The 20745-nt window shown below is 35.7% G+C and overlaps 1 protein-coding gene across 5 annotated transcripts in view; it reads left to right on the top strand.

Annotated features, from left to right (window-relative positions):
• The first annotated feature begins 337 nt into the window (after positions 1–337).
• The window catches only part of LOC131154075 (uncharacterized), a 56847-nt gene continuing 36439 nt past the window's right edge, over positions 338–20745 (top strand). The window contains exons 1-5 of one of the 5 annotated variants that reach the window (XR_009136320.1): positions 338–650; positions 807–1762; positions 3432–3531; positions 7934–7990; positions 9179–9296. Coding sequence is in view for 3 of the 5 variants with exons in the window: in XM_058106578.1 (XP_057962561.1) it covers positions 1431–1762; positions 3432–3531; positions 7934–7990; positions 9179–9296 (607 nt within the window). In the remaining 2 variants the exon portion in view is untranslated. The remainder of the gene's footprint in view (positions 651–806; positions 1763–3431; positions 3532–7933; positions 7991–9178; positions 9297–20745) is intronic. The other 4 variants (XM_058106578.1, XM_058106577.1, XR_009136321.1 and 1 more) reach the window with 4 other exon arrangements.

Raw genomic sequence — 20745 nt, 5'->3', positions numbered from 1 at the left:
AAGTAAATTCTTAAATTCTATAAATTTCTCTCTTTAAAAAAGTAAAAAAATAAAAATATGTGTCTTTTCATTCATACTTGTAAATTTAAACATTAATGCCTCATCTTGCCATAAAAAAGTTATCGAATTACATATTTATTTGGCATACAACATTAATGCATCATCTTCCAATGGAAGAAATTCAAATAAAGAAAATTATCAGATGACGCATCTTTTGTTTTTTTCCATACAGAGAGGAGAAAAGGAATGTTGTGAGAGGAGAAAAGAAATGCTAGAAAGGTGGAGAAAAGCAAAAAAGGATGGGAAGGAAAAGATTCAATTTGATGGAATAGAAAGAGAGGGAATAATAATGGTTGGTAGACCATAGGATGATAATAGAAATGAGAAAAAGGGGTTTGGGGTGGAGAGGTGGAGTGGAGACTCCACAATAATTGGCATCAAATGCTTATTGGGATTCGCACTGTTGCTGAATTCCAAGATCTGCAACAGCATCAATTATTTAAAACCCCCACCACTACCTCCCTCCTTCTCCGCTTCCTCATTGGCTGACCTGACCTCCACGGACCCAAATAAAGGCCGTCCTCCGAGAGGGGGGAAAAAAAAAGGCACAGCTAAACAGGGCTCCGACCGGGAGTAGCACAGAAAGAAAGGTACGCCTTCCCTCTTCCCTCTTGGCTCTTCCCTCTTGCCTCTTGCCTCCTCCTTCTTCCTGCTCCTGCTCCTGCTCCTGCTCCTGCTCCTCCTCCTCGTCCTCGTGGTTCTTTGTCTTTTCCTTTCTGAAGGCCATGTATTTGAATTTCCTGCAGTTCGAGTTTTTCGCTATACAGAGGTTTGGGTTTGGGGCCAGCTGAACTGAGCTATCTGGAGCTTGTGGAGGATTTTTACGTTTCTCTACTGATGAGTAAGGGCTTGTTTTGCGGTTGGACTGTTGCTGGGTGGGTTTCTAGAGCCGTCTGTGTGGATTTTTAGGGGTTTTATCGTTGTGATTTGGGGCCTTGCCTTGTGCTATGCCGATTTTCTGCAGCCGTTGAGCTCAAAATTTTAGTTTGGGTGCACGTTAACCGTGGTTCTTTGGGAAGAATCTGGGACATGAGGACAGGGGTGTTAGGCTGTTCTTGAGATACTTTCTTGGGCTGAATTTGTGGACTCTGCCTTCATGGTTGGACTATTTTTGCTGCATTTTAGCTGGCTTGAGCTCAAATTGGTGTGAATAATGGATTCTAGGGTTTTTGGGAGAAGTAGTTGAACTTCTGAATCTTAATAGTGTTTTATTATAACGGCAGCGGCTTCACCGCTATGGTAGTCCGTGGCTTGATGAATATTACGCGATATCATACGAGGATTAATATTGGGCTGTAAATTGCAATTTTGGCATCTATCAAATATTTGCAGGTTATGGTGTTTGGGGTTCAGAGTAATTAAGTGTGTAAATGGCAGCTGAGTCGAACAGTAGCTTTCACCACAGTGAGACTCTAATTCCAGCTGCGGCTCTGAATCGACATTCCATATCATTCCAATCTCATGCGGTAAATTGCACCTCTGAGATGATTCCTATGGGGAGTTACTTCGGGGTAAATAGTACAACTGCCATGATTTTGCCTGGGAATGCAAATATCATTAGTAATGCGCCAGGAGTGACGCAAGCCAGCAATTCTTCTGGTTCCCATTTTCTTGATTCAGTGCCAACGCCCAATCATGAGAGTGTTTTGCTTGCTGAATGGTCAGCTGAGGATCAGTACAAATTGGAGGAAGGCCTTGTCAAGTATGTGGTTTCTTCTTAGGTCATATGTGAGCTTTTCCTTGCGTGGAATCTATTTTGTTGTGTGATGAATTAGATTGATTAATTATTATGTAGTTGTGCTGCCCCATTTGGAAGCTTCTTGAGGCTGCAAATTGCATTAGGGAGGCTGTTGCTCTTTGTGCCACAATTTATGATTTTGGATGGCTCTATAAAATTTTTTATGAGAATGACATCAAAGACCTTCCCTGGACAAAAAATTGTACAATAGTTGTGAATCAATCTGCAGTGCCCCTTATGGATGAAATTTTCAATTGATGGATGCATATAAGAAACTATAATGCTGAATAGCTGCTTTAACTTAGATATCTATAAATCCATTTTTGATTGCCTAACATGTGATGACATTGCATACATAGGGCATCATTTTGTCTACATTATCATGGTGTCCCAATTTCTTTTCTTTGGCGAAACTATGGTAGTTTAATATTCATTAAAAATCTTTTAATAAGATTTAACTCCACCATTTAGGGAACCAGTCGAACTTATATTTTGTACTTATTCTGGGGAAAACGGCTTCTAGAAATCTTACTTATTCTCGTATTATGATATCTTCATAGTGGATATGTTTGAATCATCCTTTCATTTGATAAAATCATGAATTTCATGGACATTGATTTATGAAATGTAACACCTAGTGCAAAGGCTCCCTTGCTATTTGTGTCTTGGGATTCATCCATACTTGCACGTTTATTTTTCTTGGGTTGAGGTACGGTGATTTCCCATCCATGGTGGTCTAAACTCCATAGGTCTCAATCAATGTGTATACTTTCCTCAACTCTTCCTTCACCTCCTCCTTAGGCTACATCTTTTCGTGCTCCTTAGATTTACATTTATTTGCACATGCTACACTCGCTCTTGCATCTTCATTTCTCCTAGTTGTTGCTCATTGCACCACTGCTGAAAATTCTTCAATTAATTGTTGTACCGTTGCTTGTTTCAATGTTTTAAAGAGTGCAATTGCTCGCCTTAGGAGTTGGTATGTCTAAAACACCTTGAGGTATAGTCTAAAATACCTGATACTTAAAAAGGCAAAGAAATAATAGAATAAGGCTTACGCATTTGCGTAGAACTTGTGCCTTCTGCACTTTTTTATTATGAATTTTGAGTTCGTGCATTTTAAATCAAATTTGTTTTAAATCGGGCTAATGAAATTTAATTAGGCGTATATAAGGAAGGATTAATGGATGGTCTGATCTTAGTGAATCTCAAAAATTCTTAAACATTAACCTTTCCAAAACAATTTAAGGTTGCAACTTGAATTGTAATAATGATTATCTCTTAACGCTGTTTACCTTGAATGCTTTTAAGTTTTTATGCTTAGAATAACCAATGAGTAGTTCAGAATTTGTATTTGAATTTTCTTTTTTGAAATTCCAATTTGTAATTTCCTCAAAATTTCTGTTTTTCCAATTATAATTTATTTATTTATAATAAGTTAAATTCCCAAAATGGCTTATGCCTTAACGCTGTAAGGCTAACACATCGATGAGTGTTAAAATGTCTCATTACACATTTTAAAACATTGGTTTGTTTAATTAGTTCCTTCACTTATTTTGATTTAGGGTTTGTCTGTTGATTTTTTCTATGTTGGTGGGTTAATTTATTGATTTCCTTGTATGAAAATCCATAGATATGCCAATGAACCGAGCATTATGAAGTACATCAAGATTGCTGCCACATTGCACGATAAAAGTGTGCGTGATGTTGCTTTGAGGTGTAGATGGATGACGGTGAGTTTTTCAGTCTTTGTAATGAATTTCTGCAAGTTTCATCAATATTTTTAGAGGGAAAGGAAAAGGAAATGAATATATTGAAATTTTAAAATTTAATTTTCAAAATGGTACATTGGCACGTTCTTGTTTTCAGTTAAAAAGAAAATTGAAACCAGTGAAGATACCCTTTTAACAGTACATTATAATAGTTTATGCATAGTTTATCCTTTTAAAATTCAAGTTGTGTTGGTGCTCTCCTTAAATGTACATTTTTTTTCGTCCTGGTGTTTATTTTGTGGGACTGTGTATCCCTTGAAATTCAAGTTGTATGGTGGAAAAATTGAAGTATTGGTAGTGTATCCTACTTCTGTGAAACAATATTACAGTATTTGGGATCTCCTGTGTTTATTTAATTAGATTGTTATAGGTGATCAAGATTTGATATAGCCCAGGTTTAATTACAGTGGTTTAGCTACTTTCTTGGGCACTTGTTTTTCGGGGTGGATACCTATTTTTGAATGTTTATGATATTTGGATTGTCCATATACTCTTTTTTATTTTTTATATATATATATATATATATATATATATATATATATATATATATATATGATCTTCCATGAAGCTTTCTGTACATGTATATTTTGGTCTTTGTAGCATCTTTACTAAGCTTGTAAATTTGCTTCATAGGTGTATCAACTAGTTCACACTAAACCATTTCCGTTTCTCTTTAGTGGATCAATCCTTTGAGAGACAAATATGCACTAGCTTGATCATACTGTGCCCATTCCTGTGCTCCTTCCTTCATTTCCCTTTTGTATCCCTTTGTCAAACAACTCTTCAATCATTGTTTCTTATCTGATGAGTGTAACACTACAAAATAATCAATGTACACAATTAAAGTTGGTCTGGTTGATGAATAAGGTTTGGTTGGCGCGATTTCACCTCAAGTCACAACTCACAAGTTGGTTTGGCTTTGGTTAGTCGATTCAGCGTCACTTTTGTGACTGTCAAGTCAAGAAGGTTTCAAAGCAACCTTTACCATAAACAATTGGACCATTTTTAAAAAAAATGATGCTCATTAGTATACTGAGAAAGAACACTCAGCTCTCCAATAACGCGTATTATTCCACTTTTTGACAAATTAATGCTCAAGTCAAACACTTCAAAAATTTGCAAAATAGTTAACACATTAAGAAAAAAACTAGGCATATCATCCAACATGAAAAGTATGGTATCGTCTGCAAATAGTAAGGGTGACATAGATAATCCTCATATCCATCCGGCCTATGCTAATCCCTTTCAGTTAGTCCTCACTCCTCAGTAATTTTCAGATGTTGATGAAATAGTGAAACATAATATGAAGTATCATTATGGCACTTCAAATCAATGAGGAATGGTTTCCTCACTTCCTGTTTTGCAGAGTCATGTTATGTATGTGTCGAAAAGGTGGAATATCAGAAGCGTATCCTCCATGTTTCTACCCATATCCATATCCTTGTCATCTTTTTTGCGCGGCATTTTTTGCTTCAAACACTGTAAGTATGTTTCTAACATAAGATGGATGACAAAAACCTGAGCTGATTCAGGAATCAGGATTGCACCGGTGTTATGGACTGTCAGTACGGATGTGATATAAAAACTGAGGGATACTTTACAGTGCCAATGTGCTGTTCTAATCCTAGGTATATTATGTTCTGGTCCACTCTCTTTTCATAGCTTGCATAGCATTCGCGAAGTGACTGAACCAGCATATAGAAACTTTACTAGAAAATGTCACCCCCCCCCCCCCGCCCCAAACTTTGCAATCAAAAATCTGTTATGCTGTGTGTCATTCTGTTAATTTTTTATTTTTTTTTGGTTTCTACTGTTCTTAAAGCTTGTTTAAATAATTTTTACTGATGTGTATCTATTGGTGAAAGGTGAAAAGTGTACTCAAGAAGGAATAGTCTTTTTTGTACATACTTTTGCCTTTTGCTATGAGATTCCAGGTTTATATTTTTTCTTTTTTTTAGTGTCTTCCGCCCCTATATTTATGTATTTTATCATTTTCTGTTATGATTGAGAATGTAGTTGTCATACACGTGGGAGACTGTATGGAGGAATGTTGCAGATAGCAGTTGAGAATGCAAGTACATAAAAAATTAATGCCTGCACATCCCATCTTAAAAGTTTTTATTTATTTATTTATTTTTTTAAATTTCTATATTTTTTGTTTTGAAAATTGGAGAGAACCCTATGAGATGTGGCGTGTGCAGGGGGAGTGGGGTTGCAAAGATTGGCCAAGGAAATTAGGGTTCATGATTCATGAATCCATCTCTCTCTCTGCAAATTAGGGATTGTAAAATTAGAAAGTGCTGATGTTGTGTCTTTGACTGCAAGACCATGGATAACTTTGTTTATATGAAAAACATTTACTGTCGAAAACATGTGAAAAATCAGGCAGGGATGGGCTTTGGGGAAACATTTTTAATGGAAACAGTGATGAGAAGTGGTGTTTACCATTTGTTGTGAGGTTAGGAAAAGGCTTCCCTATTGCAAACGAATCGATTGCTATTGCTATACATATTCAATATCATTATTTGGCATTAAAAGCCAAGAATTTCTGCATAGAAGATTGAGAATATAGATAAAAGAAAATTAGAGAGAATTCGCAAGGGATAGAGATTGAGAGAGAAGAAAGCCCAACCAATTTAGAAGCCAGCTAGAACCCAATTTTTTTCTCTAAAATAGGAAGTTTCTAAAACTTCTAATAAGCTAGTTAGCGACTCAAGAAAAAGTTTAATTGAACCCTAAGTAGAAATAGACTAAAATAAAAACTCCTAGTTAATAGTGACTCTTATCAAAATTGGAAAATTTTAAAATAACTAAAATTTCCCTTGGGGGTGTGTGTGTGGGGGGGGGGGGGGTTATAATTACTCTTATATAGTTATATCTTATTGTCTTTATGCTGTGCCTTCTTGCTTTATGGCTTTAATTATGATTCCTGTAGATGTAGCATTGAGAAAATTATGCCAGATTTTTGAAGCTCAGTCGCTGGGGATGGGAGGAGAGACCCTCTGGGTGGTAGGGAGGTTGTCAGTCAGCCTAAAGCAAAGGGAGATCTTCGTTTTGGAAATTTGACGTCTAAAACATTTCCTTGGTAGGACAATAGTTTTGGAGATCCCACTAAAATTAATATTTTTCATGATATTTTCCAGTATCATGCCTGAATCTAACTGGGGTTCATGGCAAAAAAAAAAAACTTTATGCCATGTGGTTATTAAGACTATGGTCTTTGGATCAATGGGATGCCAGGGGAGTTAATGGGTTTGTTGTTGTCTGACCTGTAGGCAAAGAAGTACATCTGGATGATGGTAAAAGCAAGGTAATAAGGGGCAGAAGGAATTTTAGCTAGTTTGAAATGTTCTATTATGATGGAGAGGGATTGAAAAGGGGTTGGGGTTTCTTAGTTATCTCACATTAGGTTATGTTCTGTTTTGCCTTTGTTATTGTTTTTGCTTTTGTTTTTTATTTTTTCTAAATTTTATTTTCTGAGGATTTCTTGTCCTGTCTTGACAGGATTTCTTTTATTATCTAAAAAAAAAAAAAAAAAAAAATGCTGTACATGTGTGCTCCTGAAAGTTCTCTCAGTTTTTTTTTACTTATTTTTCCCCATCTTATAAAATTGGGAATGGTGCATATATTAATTTTCAGTAGGATATTTGGGTTGGGAATGTTCCTTTTGACTGCTTTTTGGTTTGCAAGCTTTCAATATGAAAATGCTTAGGTTAGGTTTCATTAACTAAAACCTTCATTAAATCAACCCTTTTGTAAAGCTAGTATATGGCATGTATGGATGAGGGTGGGACCAAGAACTTCTTGTGGACCAATTAAACTTGGATCCCATTTTTAACAAATTATGTCAAAAAACTAATAGAAACCCGCTAAACCACAACTGTAGAGGCCTATCTTGATCCTAAATTGACCCAAATAAGAGTCATGGGGCACAACCATGATCCATTTCCTGAAATGCTAAAATTACCAAGATACTCTTTTATTAAAAAAATCAATTAAATTGACAATTTATTTGACTAGTAATCTAGTAACTACAAGGGTCCTTTCTATCTATGTTGTGGATGTGCAACAACGTGTTGAAGAATATCCTAAAAGCCAAAAGTTCCCATTGTTAGTCTTTGCTGCATCATTCTGGGCATTTGGCAACTCAGTCACCATTTGTCGGACAAATCAAGTGAATACTGTGCTCTTCTTTTTCTCTACTTTCCTTTGACAAAGTGCTCATTTTTTATCCATTTCTGTTGGCTGCTAAAATTGCTTTAGTGTATTGACTATTGACTTGGTTTTCCTATTTATGTTTTTTTTTTTTATTTGTTTAATTTTTTTATTTTTATTTTGGATCTCTGGTATATAACTTTCACAGAGAAAGAGGAGAAAACCAGAAGAACACACTGCTGGCAAAAGGGCAAAGGATAGAAAGGTATGCGTGATATAACTTACATAAATTCCTTATTTTTTGTTCTGCTGACATCATCACATTAATGTTATATATTTTCCTAATGCTTCAATCATAAACAATGCCACTGCAGAAACTAAAATATGCGCGTAATAGTGAATGTGGTTTTTTTTGAATGTGGGGGGGCGGGGGAGGGGGAGGAGGTGGTGTTGTGTGTTGGGCATGCACTCTTACTATATGCGTGTGAGAGAGTGGGAAAGAAAGAGAAAGGGGATTTAATCATTTTAGCTCTTGCATTGCTTTAATTTAAAACATTTTTGAGGTTCATTTCTGACTTCTCATGTGAGAGACAGCTGATTGTTTTGTGAACTTTTCTTTGGTTTTTTACTCAAAGGAGAACCTCTTACTCTCCTTGGTCCTTGCTGTATTCTAATACAAGAATAACAACTAAAGCTATTATAGGAAAAAAAGGGCTGCAGTTATCCATTCTCTTTGTCTCTCATTGACTCTAGTACAACAAATACCATATCATTTCCCTCCTTGCTAATTCAACGTCCCTAAATGCATGTGGGATAATCTTATTTGAAAAACATGAATATAAATTAGTAGATGCATTCAATTCAACTTTGATTTGTGATCTGCAAGTAACCACAGATAAACAGCCAGTATTTTGTCAAATGTCTTGCAAGCGTGCTCCCACATGTTGTCGTGGTAGTGCTAGTAAATCAATTCCTATATTGCTTCAAGTTATCTGTGTGAATCTTGCATAATTCCAGCCCGCCAAAATCCAATTATTACTTTATCTATATAACATCATTTGCGCTTTTTTATCCTCTTTGTGCCTCCTTTTCATCCTCTTTGTGTTTTTAATTACTTGCTGTTTGAGCTGATGGAAAGCTACAAACCTTGCTTAATCATTTTAATTTCTGGGAGATGCAGTGCTCTATATATGCTTTGTCTGGTTGTGTTTGTTTCATAGCATTATTGTTGGAGGGCACATGTCTAGCTCATTTGTTACCAATACAAGTCATTGTATTAAACATAACTACTGAGCAAGTCACAAAACTCAGGAAATCATGTGTTTACGGCTCTTTTTACATATTTTAAAACACCTTGGACGAGATTTCTTTTTTTAATTTGTTGAATCAATTAATGTCTTTAGGATCTAACGTTGATTGAAGAACCAGTATTCTAAAGATCATGCTTCTTCAGGATAAGCTAGTGGAATCATCATCAAAGACAAATATAGCTTCTTCTCCACCACTGAACATGGCTACATATTCTCTTTTGATGCACCACATGGACCAGAATGATCATGTATCCTGTGAAGGTTAGTTTTCTACAAAATTTATAAACAGCTATGGTTGCTTCTGTCCTTTATATTTGTTTGCGTGCATCTGTGTGCAGTTATTTATTGGTTAAATTGCAATTATATCATTCAGGTTTAATCAATATTACACTTTTGATCATATTAAATTCACATCATTATGTTTTAGGTCGCCATGGTTATCAAAATCTGGTTCCAGATTGTACTAACCTGCGATCCTATGATCCAGTCTTGCCTAATCAATCAGGATCGTTTGCTGAATTGGAATCAAGTAGGATCATAGGATCATGATCCTACTTGGGATCCTACCAATCCTGCTTGTGCAACAGAATATGAATTTTTTCTATTTAGGATTCTAAAAAAAGGGACCAGTTTTTATTTTTGTTGGCCCAAGCACCTTTTGCAATAGACACAAAATTTGGTCCCTCTGGTCCAAATGCATAAAAAATAGGGCAAACTAGTCTCCTAGGATTTGTCCGTTTCAAGTCAAGAGAGCAGTTGAGCATCTCTTGAAAGCTCTCCTTCTTGACCAAAAGCTCTCTAAGAGCTAAGGGGTCTTGATAGGCAGACCCCAAGTTATCTATCTGCAGGCTGGGACTGTTCTTACTTCCAGTAAGCAGCAGAGGCCAGCTTGAGAGCTTTGAGATCAGCAGAGAGCTACAACAACCAGGGAGTTACAGTCACACTGAGAGCTTAAAGTTGCAGCTTGTAACAGTTATACATTATCTTTGTAGTTTCTTACTTTCTTCTCTTCTTTTCTCTTATCATCAACAAGATAGGGACCTTCCCCCCCACATCCCTCCCTCTCCCCCTCCCCCTCCCCCTCCCCCAAAGAAGAGCGCAGACAGCTTTCTTTTTCTTCTTCTTTTGGTTTCGATTTACAAAAAGTTCTTACTCCTTAAGCAAAAAGCTTTTCCTTTTCTTCTTTTCTTCCTCTTCCTCCTTTCTTCTTCTTCTTTTTCTTCTCATCATCTGATGACAAAGCCACAGAAGTGAGAAGTTTACAGCAGTTCAAATTAAGACTTGAAATTTCTTCTTCCTTTTTTCTTCATTCTTTTTGCTTCTCTTTTTAATTACAATTATCGAATAAACAAGCTAGCAACAGTCTGCCCTTTGTGGAGAACTTTGTAATACAGACAATTTAGATTTTTTTTTTAGGGTCAAAATTGTTGAAGGAAATTCTGCTAGGTGCTGGCTGGCGAGCTAGCAACATTCCTGAAATTTGTTTTAATTTATTTAACTTACTACCAAAATTTTAAGCTTATTTGTTGAGAGTTTTCGTGAAATTCCAAATACATAAAATTTTAATTTATTTTACATTGTAAGTAGAATCTTATGATCCATGATCTTTGAATCTGATCCTGCAGACTCCCCCAATGATCCTATGCATGATCCTGATTCTAACAAACTTGCATGCTGCTCCAATTGCTTGACAATTACGGTAACATTAATGGAAAGCCCTTGTAATATGTTATGTGCCAAACTTTTCAATTTTTATCGACTGAATGAATTGCCCTCAATGTTACCGATGTCACTCATGTGTCATGACTAACAAAAAAATATATAGAAGACAAATACGAAAGTTTGTACATGAAATCACGCAGGCTCAATGAGTTCCAATGCAGGCTAGATTTTAAGGGAAGTCATTAACATAATGCATATTTATGCCATGTTGTAAATGGTATAAATCAAAGAGAGATAGCATTTATACTTAACTTTTAAATACATGTATATTTTTACATGACCGCAGCTGAAAACGCTTTCTTGTTATGAAATTCGTCTTCTTAATTGGCTAGGTTCTTGCTAAGGACATTATTTATTAATTGATTAAGGAATCTCACTTTATCTACAATATTTATTAGTTGATTAAAGATTCTAACTTCCTTGTTGATCCGGATAGTCCTTTTGAACGATAGGGAAACAAATGAGTTATCTTCATTGTAGATCCTGTTGAATAATTTTTGGGTATCTTCGGAAGCTGATAGCCGATCTTGGTTGGTGGATCCCTTGGGCATCTATTCTTGTAAATCTTTTTGTGAATTCTTGGTTAGCACCAACTTTTCCTTTCAACTCTACATAACTATTTGCAAGGCCGAAATTCCCTCTAAAACCAAAGCTTTTATTTGGTTGGTTGCGCCTAATGGGATCAATATTCTAATAACTTGCTGCAGATTAGCAGACCTTTAAAGGCTCTCTCCAGATATATGCGTGCCTTTGTGTTAAGTTTTAACTGCTCAGAATATGCTCCGGATCTTTTCTTGCATTGTAATTTTGCGTGGAAGGTTTGGAACAAGTCATTCAGTTATTTTGGAGAAAGTTGGGTTTCTCCAGGGACAGTGGAGGAGTTTTTGGCAATATCTTTTGTTGGGTTTGGTAGGAAGAAGGAAGGAAAAGCGCTATGGGCTATGGATTAGTGCTTTATTTGCGGTATCTTGGGGTTTGTGGAAGAAACGAAACTTGTGTATATTTTGAGGGAATAAATTAGCATTTCTGTTGGTGTGGGAGAAGACTAATTTTCTGGCTTCTTCATGGTGCATGGATAATGGTAATTTCAAGGGGATGTGTTTCTTGATATTCAGTGGGATTGGCATTCTCTGTTGACTTCTTAGGCTGTGCTGATTTCCTTGGGCTGTTTTTTACGCTTTTCGATATTCTTATTTTGTTTTTCATAGGGTTTCCCAGACTTGGTCAAGGAGATGTCTTGTCTCTTGATTGTACATTCTTATTCTATCTAATGAATTTCTTTTGCTATAAAAAAAAAAAAATTAAAGACTCTTAACTTTATCTACATACATAGAAAATATATGGGCATTTTCTTCTTTATACCTTTTAACATTAAAAAATTTGAACGGAGATTGTGGATGTAGTATCATGAAAAGTGTGGAGTAGAGGGCAATATTGATCAAATTGCAATGATGTGATTGTGATTTACCTTTGACACCTAGTGTAGGACAACTGGACAAGTAGGGAAAAATTAGGGTAGAGTTTGTGGAAAAAATTAGGAATTTGTGAAATTAGCCTAGAAAATAGGGATTCATATATGGTTTGGGGGCTATTAATTAAAGGAATAGAGCTATGATAACATATAACTATTAGCATCACATTAATAGGTTCTCCAAATCAACCCTAGGAGAGAGAGAGAGTATTTGATTTAAAAATGGCCTTATTGTTAAATAAAAATAACTCCAAATGCCCTTTTGCACAGTACTACTACGGTACTTATGGACTGTACTCATGCTACATTACTGTGAATGGTATTCCACTTCAACTCTCAATTTAACTACCAGATCAAGCCTCCCTTCCCATCCTACGAAATCAGTGATTGTGGTTGATATTTTGCTTTCTGTTCGTCTAGACTTCTAATGGCTGCTTTCTGTCATCTCTCCCTGGTTTGGAAAAATTCAATTCAAACAAGTTTGAAATCAAATATTGCTTATATAGATCTTGGTCAAGCTGTTGAAATTAGGGGTGAAATCAGTTCTATTTGGTTTGGTTTTTGCCAAAACTGATAACTGAACCGAACAACTTTGTTTCCAAGATGTTAGACCGAAACCAAACTGCAAACCCTTGGTTCAGAGGAATGGTAAAACTGATGGTTATTCAGTTGGTTCAGTTACCATTCAGTTTTTAAAAAGTTTTTGAACTTTGATAGTTTTTTTGGACATCCGAATGGAGTCCTCCACACTCTAGAAGCAAACCTTCCAAAATAAAGCCCAAATATTGGATGTGGCTTTGGGATAAATCCGAAGTGTGCTTGTAAAAGGGGATGGAGGTGGATTTTTATATGAAGGAGAGGGTTCTAGCCTTCTTACTTCCAACCGGTGCGGGACAAATGGGAGAAGACAAACAAAACAAGTTACAAGTGCAGGTGGAAGCTGAGTAAGGGTACTCCGTTCCACATTGGAAAATCATAATATATGGACGCCCTCTTGTGTATAAAGCCCCTCTGCCCTCTCTCTTCTCCTCCCTATCATTTCTTATTTCTTATAAAAACTTAATAACAGTTTTCACGGAAAATCAATAACATTTTTATAAATAAGATTTAAAATTAATATTAATAAAAATGAAAAAGTAGTGAAAATGAAAAACTAGTAAAAATGTTAATATATAATAATTATATAATTAAAAATATTAAAAACATAAAATAATATAAATATTTCGGTTTTTTGGTTCTGTTTTCTCATAAAACTGAAACTGAAACCAAAAAATTGATTTCAATAAAAATAAAAAACTGAGCTGTTTTGGAATACAGTCCAGTTTTGGGTTTTCCAGTAGTTTTTGTACACCCCTAGTTGAAATTTTGTCTCTGTAATCCAAGTACAGTCTGACTTGGGCCTTGATTTCAGCTTGACAAGAAATTTTTAGTGGCTGCAACTTTTGGTTTGCAACAATACACACATACACGCTGCATCGTCAACTTTGGAATTGCAGGAAGCCCAATTGTCACTTCTATAACCCATCCATACCCTCATTGTGGCGCCCCCTGCATTGAAGATTTGAGTGACTCCCATTGCTTTTGATTTTGATGTAGTTTAGGTTTGGGTTTGTATTCCATTGGTAAACTATTCAAGAAAATTCAGTTTTTCTTCTTTCCCCTAAAATAACATAGCAATATGCTAACTGATGTTAATTTAATTATCTCTCTTTTTTACCATACTTTCAGTTAGAGTTGACAACACTTTGCAGTCCTATTGCTCCATTATTCAATGAATAATGATGCATCTATTGCTTTTTTTTCTTGATAGACAATAAAAAAAATTTATCAAGAAGAGGAAAAGTATCTCCTTGTATGAACTATACAACACAGCAACAACAACAATAACAAGAACAACAATCCTTAATTCCCACTAGGTGAGGTCGGCTACATGAATCCTTTTCCGCCAATTCACCAGATGCAGAGCATTTTCCTCTATTAGATTAAGGGCTATTAAATCCTTTCTCACTATCTCTTACCAAGTTATTTTTTTAGGCCTACCCCTACCCATTCTCATGCTAGAAACCATAACTAATTCACTCCTCCTCACAGGTGCTCTACTAGGCCTGCATTTCAAATGCCCAAACCATCTAAATCGCCCCTCCCTTATCTTCTATGAACTATAACATACTAAAATTTATACTCCATTATACTGATGATTTCTGAATTTATATTACATTTGTACCTGCAAAGTGGTAAAAAAAGTGAGAAAGACAAGGTTTTTCTCATCAATGGCGACTACGAAACCAATGTAACATTTTACTCGTTGCACATATATTGATTAAGATTTACTAGAAATAATTAAAAAAGTAGTATGTTTTTGAGGTCAAAACATGTGATCTGTATGGTCTTTTACAAATTTGTTAATTCTAAAAGTGAAGTTGGTGGCACACATTTATTACCATGACATTTGTGGCAGTCATGTCCATTACACTATGATTACTGCCATTTGGTAGACCGACATCCTTTTCTTACGCCATCGTTTAGGGCCATCACACTCAACAATATATCATGGGGCTATCTTAAATTATTATCATGCAAAATGGTGCAAGGTTTGCTAGATTAAGAAGGGTATTAGCCTGACCAAGATTGAACGATGATTTACTTTGACTGTTGGTCAAAGCCTTTTTTCCTTAGAGGGATCCAGAGGTAAAACTTCATGGATTCTTGATCATGTGAACCCTAGGTTCTTTGTTTGTTAATCTAAGCTTGCCTGCTCGGTGGGATTTTTGCGGGAAAACCTCTTCTTGGATTCTTGATAATGCAAACGCTAAGTTCTTAGAAGAGCTTAAAAGCCAGAAGCTGAAATTTCATTGGCAACATAAGTTGAGGTACTAACCATGACCCATAATGTTCTATGTATTGGAAGATCAGACTCTAAAAATTAAAACCCTTGATTTTAACTAATCCCTGCTGTTCAATGCCAAATAAATCAGAAATAATATAAGAATTTTACTCAAAGAAATCATCTTTCTCAAAAAAAAATCAACTTATATGGTGAAATTTTGATATAATAAAAATATTCTCTAATTTGACTTCTTTTAGGAGATATTCCAAGCAAAACAAATAGGCTGCTCACTATCAAACCCCAAACTTTCATCAATCACTTGATGCATGCTTTCTTTTTGAGCGATTGCTCAACTATAAAGTGAAGACTTACACCCACACTATGATCTTCATCCATGTAAACATTGCATATAGATGGAGAATCTATTTTCACAATTTTTTTAAAAAAATCATAGACAATTAATTCTGTAATTTGATTCTTGTCATATTCATGTTGTTTTGATCACAAGATCTAAAATGTTCCCCTAGAATGACATCCTTGGGAATGGGATGTTTGGGAATATTTTTGTTCAGCTCACATTATAAGATTCCTGGATATGTACGTAGTGTGCCATGGGTGTTTAGTTCAACGTCGGAATCTTGGTAGCCATTCCAAAAAGATTATTATAGTACCCTTCCCCTGTGCATGGAACAATATGCAAAGAATAATCATATTTTCTACACAGAAAACTACTGAGAATGTGTACAAACTATCAAATTAAATCCTTGTCCAAAAAATTTCAATCATTAACTAAGAAAACAATTCAACTCAATAATCCAATGAACCAAAATAGTGGGGGCAATATGGTCGAAAAAAATCATATGCATGTGACATTTGCATCTGGTTAATTGTGTTATACTACTAAGAATACAATATTTTATTATATAATTTAATAATATATTACTATAGCATTATGATAATATTATTTTCATTTTTTATTGCCTTTCATTTTTTAATATAATCATAATTTTATTATTATAAATATAGTAATACTATAATAGTCTGTAATAATACTATATTTTTGGAGCATTACTGTCCAAGCAATCAAAATTGTGGCAATAATTTAGTCCAAAATTTAAATACCCAGTAGAATTGCCATTTAAGATTCTTGTGGTTGGGCATGGGAATGGGGTTCCTATGTTCTGTGGGGATCCTTTGCTCCAAGAGAATGTCAAATTACTGCCATGCTGCTTTTCAGTCGAAAAACAGATATGTGAATGGATGCCATGAATATTAAATTCCTAGGAACGTTGAAAGATCTTGTGAACCAAACAGGTGTACAAATCCAAAATCGTGAAAAGGGTTTAGTTGTTCTAAATCATAATCTTCAGATTCGAAATTATCTCATGGTATGTCCAGAAATTTCATTAAGCCACGTAGATAATCACTCCAATTCTAATTTGATCTCTTTCAGTTTTTCCATTCTACTTTGATGCAAAGTTGGGACCATATTTGGCTCTAATACCAGCTAATGCGCTTGGGAGTCAAATGGGACAGAAATTTAATTTTATTGTCAATAGAAGCCTTTGTTTCTTAGAAGGAAACAAAGGAAAATCTCTACTTGGATTCTTGATCATGGAAACTTAAGTTCCTAAGAGAACTTAAAAGCCAAAGGCTGAAATTTAATTGATAATCAACTTCTAATTGGACCGAACCCTTGGAATGACCCATAAGCTTCTATTCATAATAGGTTTTTGACCAAACCATCAACACCTTGGCAAGGACAAATGACAACCCTTGATGTCAATTAGTCCTAGTTGTATAGCAACAACAATAAGAAGAAGCCTTAAGTCCCACTAGGTGGGGTTGGCCTGTATGAATCCTTTTTTGCCAATTCACCCGATCAAGAGCTTTTTCCTCTATTAGATTAAGGGCTATTAAATCCTTCCTCACTACCTCATATCAAGTTGTTTTAGGCCTACACGGCAACACCCATCCCTTTTCATGCCAAAAACAATAACTAACTCACTCCTCCTCACAATTGCTTTACTAGGCCTGCATTTCAAGTGCACTAACCATCTATGCTACCCCTCCCTTAGCTTGTCTTCAACCAGTGCTATGCCTAAATTATTGCCTATATGGTCGTTTCTTACTTTATCTTTTAATGTTATACCACTTAACCACTTTAACATTTTCAGCAACTATTACTTTTTGTACATGTTTCTTACTTGCCCAACATTTTGAACCATAAAGCATAGCCGGCCTTATAGCCATTTTATAAAACTTTTGTTTGAATTTTAAGGGTATTCTACGATCTCACAACACATTTGACGTACCTCTCCATTTTACCCAACATGTTTTAATTCAATGTACTACATCTTCTTCAATTACCCCTTCCACTTGCATAACAGATCCAAGATATCTAATTAGTGCTATTAATCTCTTGATTATCAAGTTTAATCTTCTCTTCACTGCTACTACTTACAATATTGAAATTACGTTCATATATTCCGTCTTATTCCTACTTATCTTAAACCATTTAGACTCTAATGTGGCTCTCCAAAGTTCTAGCTTAGATTCTACTCCACTCCTACTATCATCAATCAACATGATATCATTTGCAAATAAAATACCTAAGGTATCTCATTTTGGATATTTCTAGTAATTTCATCAATCACTAAAGTAAAAAGATAAGGACTCAAAGTAGAACCTTGATGTACACCTATTGTGATTTAAAAAATCTCTAGATTCTCCTACTATAGTCCTAATGGTAGTCACTACTCTATCACATCTATCCTTAATGACCTTAGTACATCTATTGCATATCCTCTTCTTTTCTACGACCCACCAAAGAATTTCCCTAGGTACTCTATCGTATGCTTTCTCTAGGTCAATAAAAACCATATGCAAGTCCCTCTTCTTTTCCCTAAACTTTTCCATTGAACTTTTTAAAAGATAATAGCTTCTGTCGTTGATCTCCTAGGCATAAAACCAAATTGATTTTCTAAAGTCCTCGTTTCTAGTCTTATTTTATGTTCAGTTAGTCCTAGTTGCATGAAATAAACTAAACTAAGCAAGGTCCAAATACTCTTAAACAACCCAAAGAAGCTAGGTTGCTACTTGCTACAATAGCTAAAACAATAACCAAATAGAACCAATAAAACCAAAATTTGATTAACTGGATATCTTTAATCTTTGGTTCTGGAAAGCATTTTTTGTATCCAATTCAGATTGAAACAGTGTTTTAAAAGGCGAAGGCGTCGTAAGCATTTCGGGACTGTATTTTTTAAAATAATAAATAAATAAAAAAATTTATATATAGTATAAAAATGAGAAAAATGCTCAAATAATGGAGAAACAAATAAAAACATAATTCTTGAGAGAGAGCAGAGGCTTCGTCGAGCTTCGTCGGAGAGAGCAGAGGCTTTGTCGAGCTTCGTCGGAGAGAGCAGAGGCTTTGAGAGAGAGCAGAGGCTTTGTCGAGCTTTGTTAGAGAGAGCTGAAGCTTCGTCGACCTTCGTTGGAGAGAGCAGAGGCTTCATTGAGGCTTTGAGAGAGAGCAAAGGCTTCGTTGAGCTTCGTCGGAGATAGCAGAGGCTTCGTTGAAGCTTTGAGAGAGAGCAAAGGGTTTGTCGAGCTTCGTCGAGGCTTCAAAAGAGAGAGTAGAGGCTTCGTCGAACTTTGTTGGAGAGAGCAGAGGCTTCGTTGAGGCTTCGTCGAGCTTCGTCGGAGATAGAAGAGGCTTCGAAAGAGAGTAGAGGTTGTGCTCTGGGTTCTAGCTAGGGATATCAAAAGGCGTACGCCTGGATGCTGAGGCATAAAAAGGCAAGGTTTTTTGCTTGATGCGTACGCCTTCTCGCTTGAGGCGTACGCTTTTGTGGACTTGCGCCTTTTAACTTACGCCTTGGTGCGTTTTTTCCCTAAAACGCCTCAAGGCGCGCCTCATTTATGCCTTTAAAAACACTAGATTGAATGATGTTGATTTTGTTCAAAATTTTAGTACTCAATACAAAGGAAAGGAATGTTTGCTCTATAAAATTAATGGACCAGCATTTTCAACAGCATAGCATTCAATTAGTGCATTGCAGTCCTTGAGGGGAGAATGAATCATTAGTTTGCCCAAATGACATCATTCCAACTACTTGCACCTTGCTTACTTGGTAGCATTCAATTAGTGCATTGCAGTCCTTGAGGGGAAATGTTTGCCCAAATGACATCATTCCAACTACTTGCACCATGCCTACTTGGTTCACATGTTATGTAATATTTGACTGTCTTTCTAAAATATTGTCATCAATCTCCCATTGATCCTTTTGGGATAAAGATATGAATTCCTTATACTCGTGAGCTAATCTTCATTTCCAAGACTTCTCCTTTGAAGTCACCTCCACCCAATAACGAGTTAGTTAAACTAACATTGGTGGTAAATGATAGAAATGGTGTATTCCCAAGAGGGGCGGGGGTGAATTGGGTATTAAAAAATATTCCTCGGTTAAATTCAAATTTCCAATAATATTTCGCAACCTAGGGTCTTTCTAAGCAGTTACCAAATTCCCCGAATAAACAAATATGAAAATATTTAAAAACAGATATACCATTCACAACAAGTTAAATATTAGCATACAAGTGTGGAAAATAAATAGTGCAAGGAAAGAGAAAGCGTAACACAAAATTTGTTATCGAGGTTGGGTCTTTCTAAGCAGTTACCAAATTCCCCGAATAAACAAATATGCAAATATTTAAAAACAAATATACCATTCACAACAAGTTAAATATTAGCATACAAGTGCGGAAAATAAATAGTGCAAGGAAAGAGAAAGCGTAACACAAAATTTGTTATTGAGGGTTGGCCAATACTGCTTACGTCCCCGCCTTAAGCCAGCAGCTCAAGGATTCACTAAGTGCTCACTTTAACTGGGCAGAGCGATGCAACTTACACTCTCCTTACGGGGCGGAGACTCCCCAGCTCAATTATAGGGCTGAGCCACAACTAGTACTTCTTACGAGGCGGAGTCATTTCAGCTCAATTACAAGGCTGAGCCACAACCAGTTCTCCTTACGAGGCGGAGACACCTTGGTTCACTTTTCGGGCGGAACCAAGCCATACACTCTTTACAGGATGGTGCACCTCCTAGCTCACCTAACTGGGTTCGAGCCAAACCGGGACTCCTTTACGGGGCAGAGTCTCCCCAACTCAATTTACAGGTTGAGCCAAGTTGGTACAAATAAAAATAATATTTTTCGTACAAAGAGATTGCTTCTAAAATAAGCAGATTTGTACACATGAAGCTCTAAAAATGCACTCTTAGATGATATGATTTGTGCTCAGTACAGTATTGGACTATTTTCTCAAAATTATTTTTGCAATCTTTGAATAAGATGTATATAATAGAAACTTTAAAGATTAAACCCTAATGAATATTTCTCCAAAAATATATTTCAATAAAAATGTAGGAGAACAAGGGCTTTTGTTTTCAAATGATTTTTGCCCTACTAAATATATAAGATCGTTGATGAAAAATGAAATATGGAAATGTATGTTTTTCAAAGATCTTTACACCCTTAAATTTTTTTCCCAAAGATGATATTCAAAAATATGGTTCAAGGGAAACTAGGTTTTGTAGCTCAAAAAGATTTTTGCAACAAAGAATAGGGAGCTCTTGAAATCTTGCAATAGATTGTGCAAAGATTCACAAGCAATAGAAAGTTTT

The sequence above is a fragment of the Malania oleifera genome, chromosome 4 (assembly GCF_029873635.1).
Source record: "Malania oleifera isolate guangnan ecotype guangnan chromosome 4, ASM2987363v1, whole genome shotgun sequence".
Taxonomy (NCBI): Eukaryota; Viridiplantae; Streptophyta; class Magnoliopsida; order Santalales; family Ximeniaceae; genus Malania; species Malania oleifera.
Note: the sequence above shows the minus strand (reverse complement) of the source record. Positions and strands in the feature narration are given on the sequence as shown.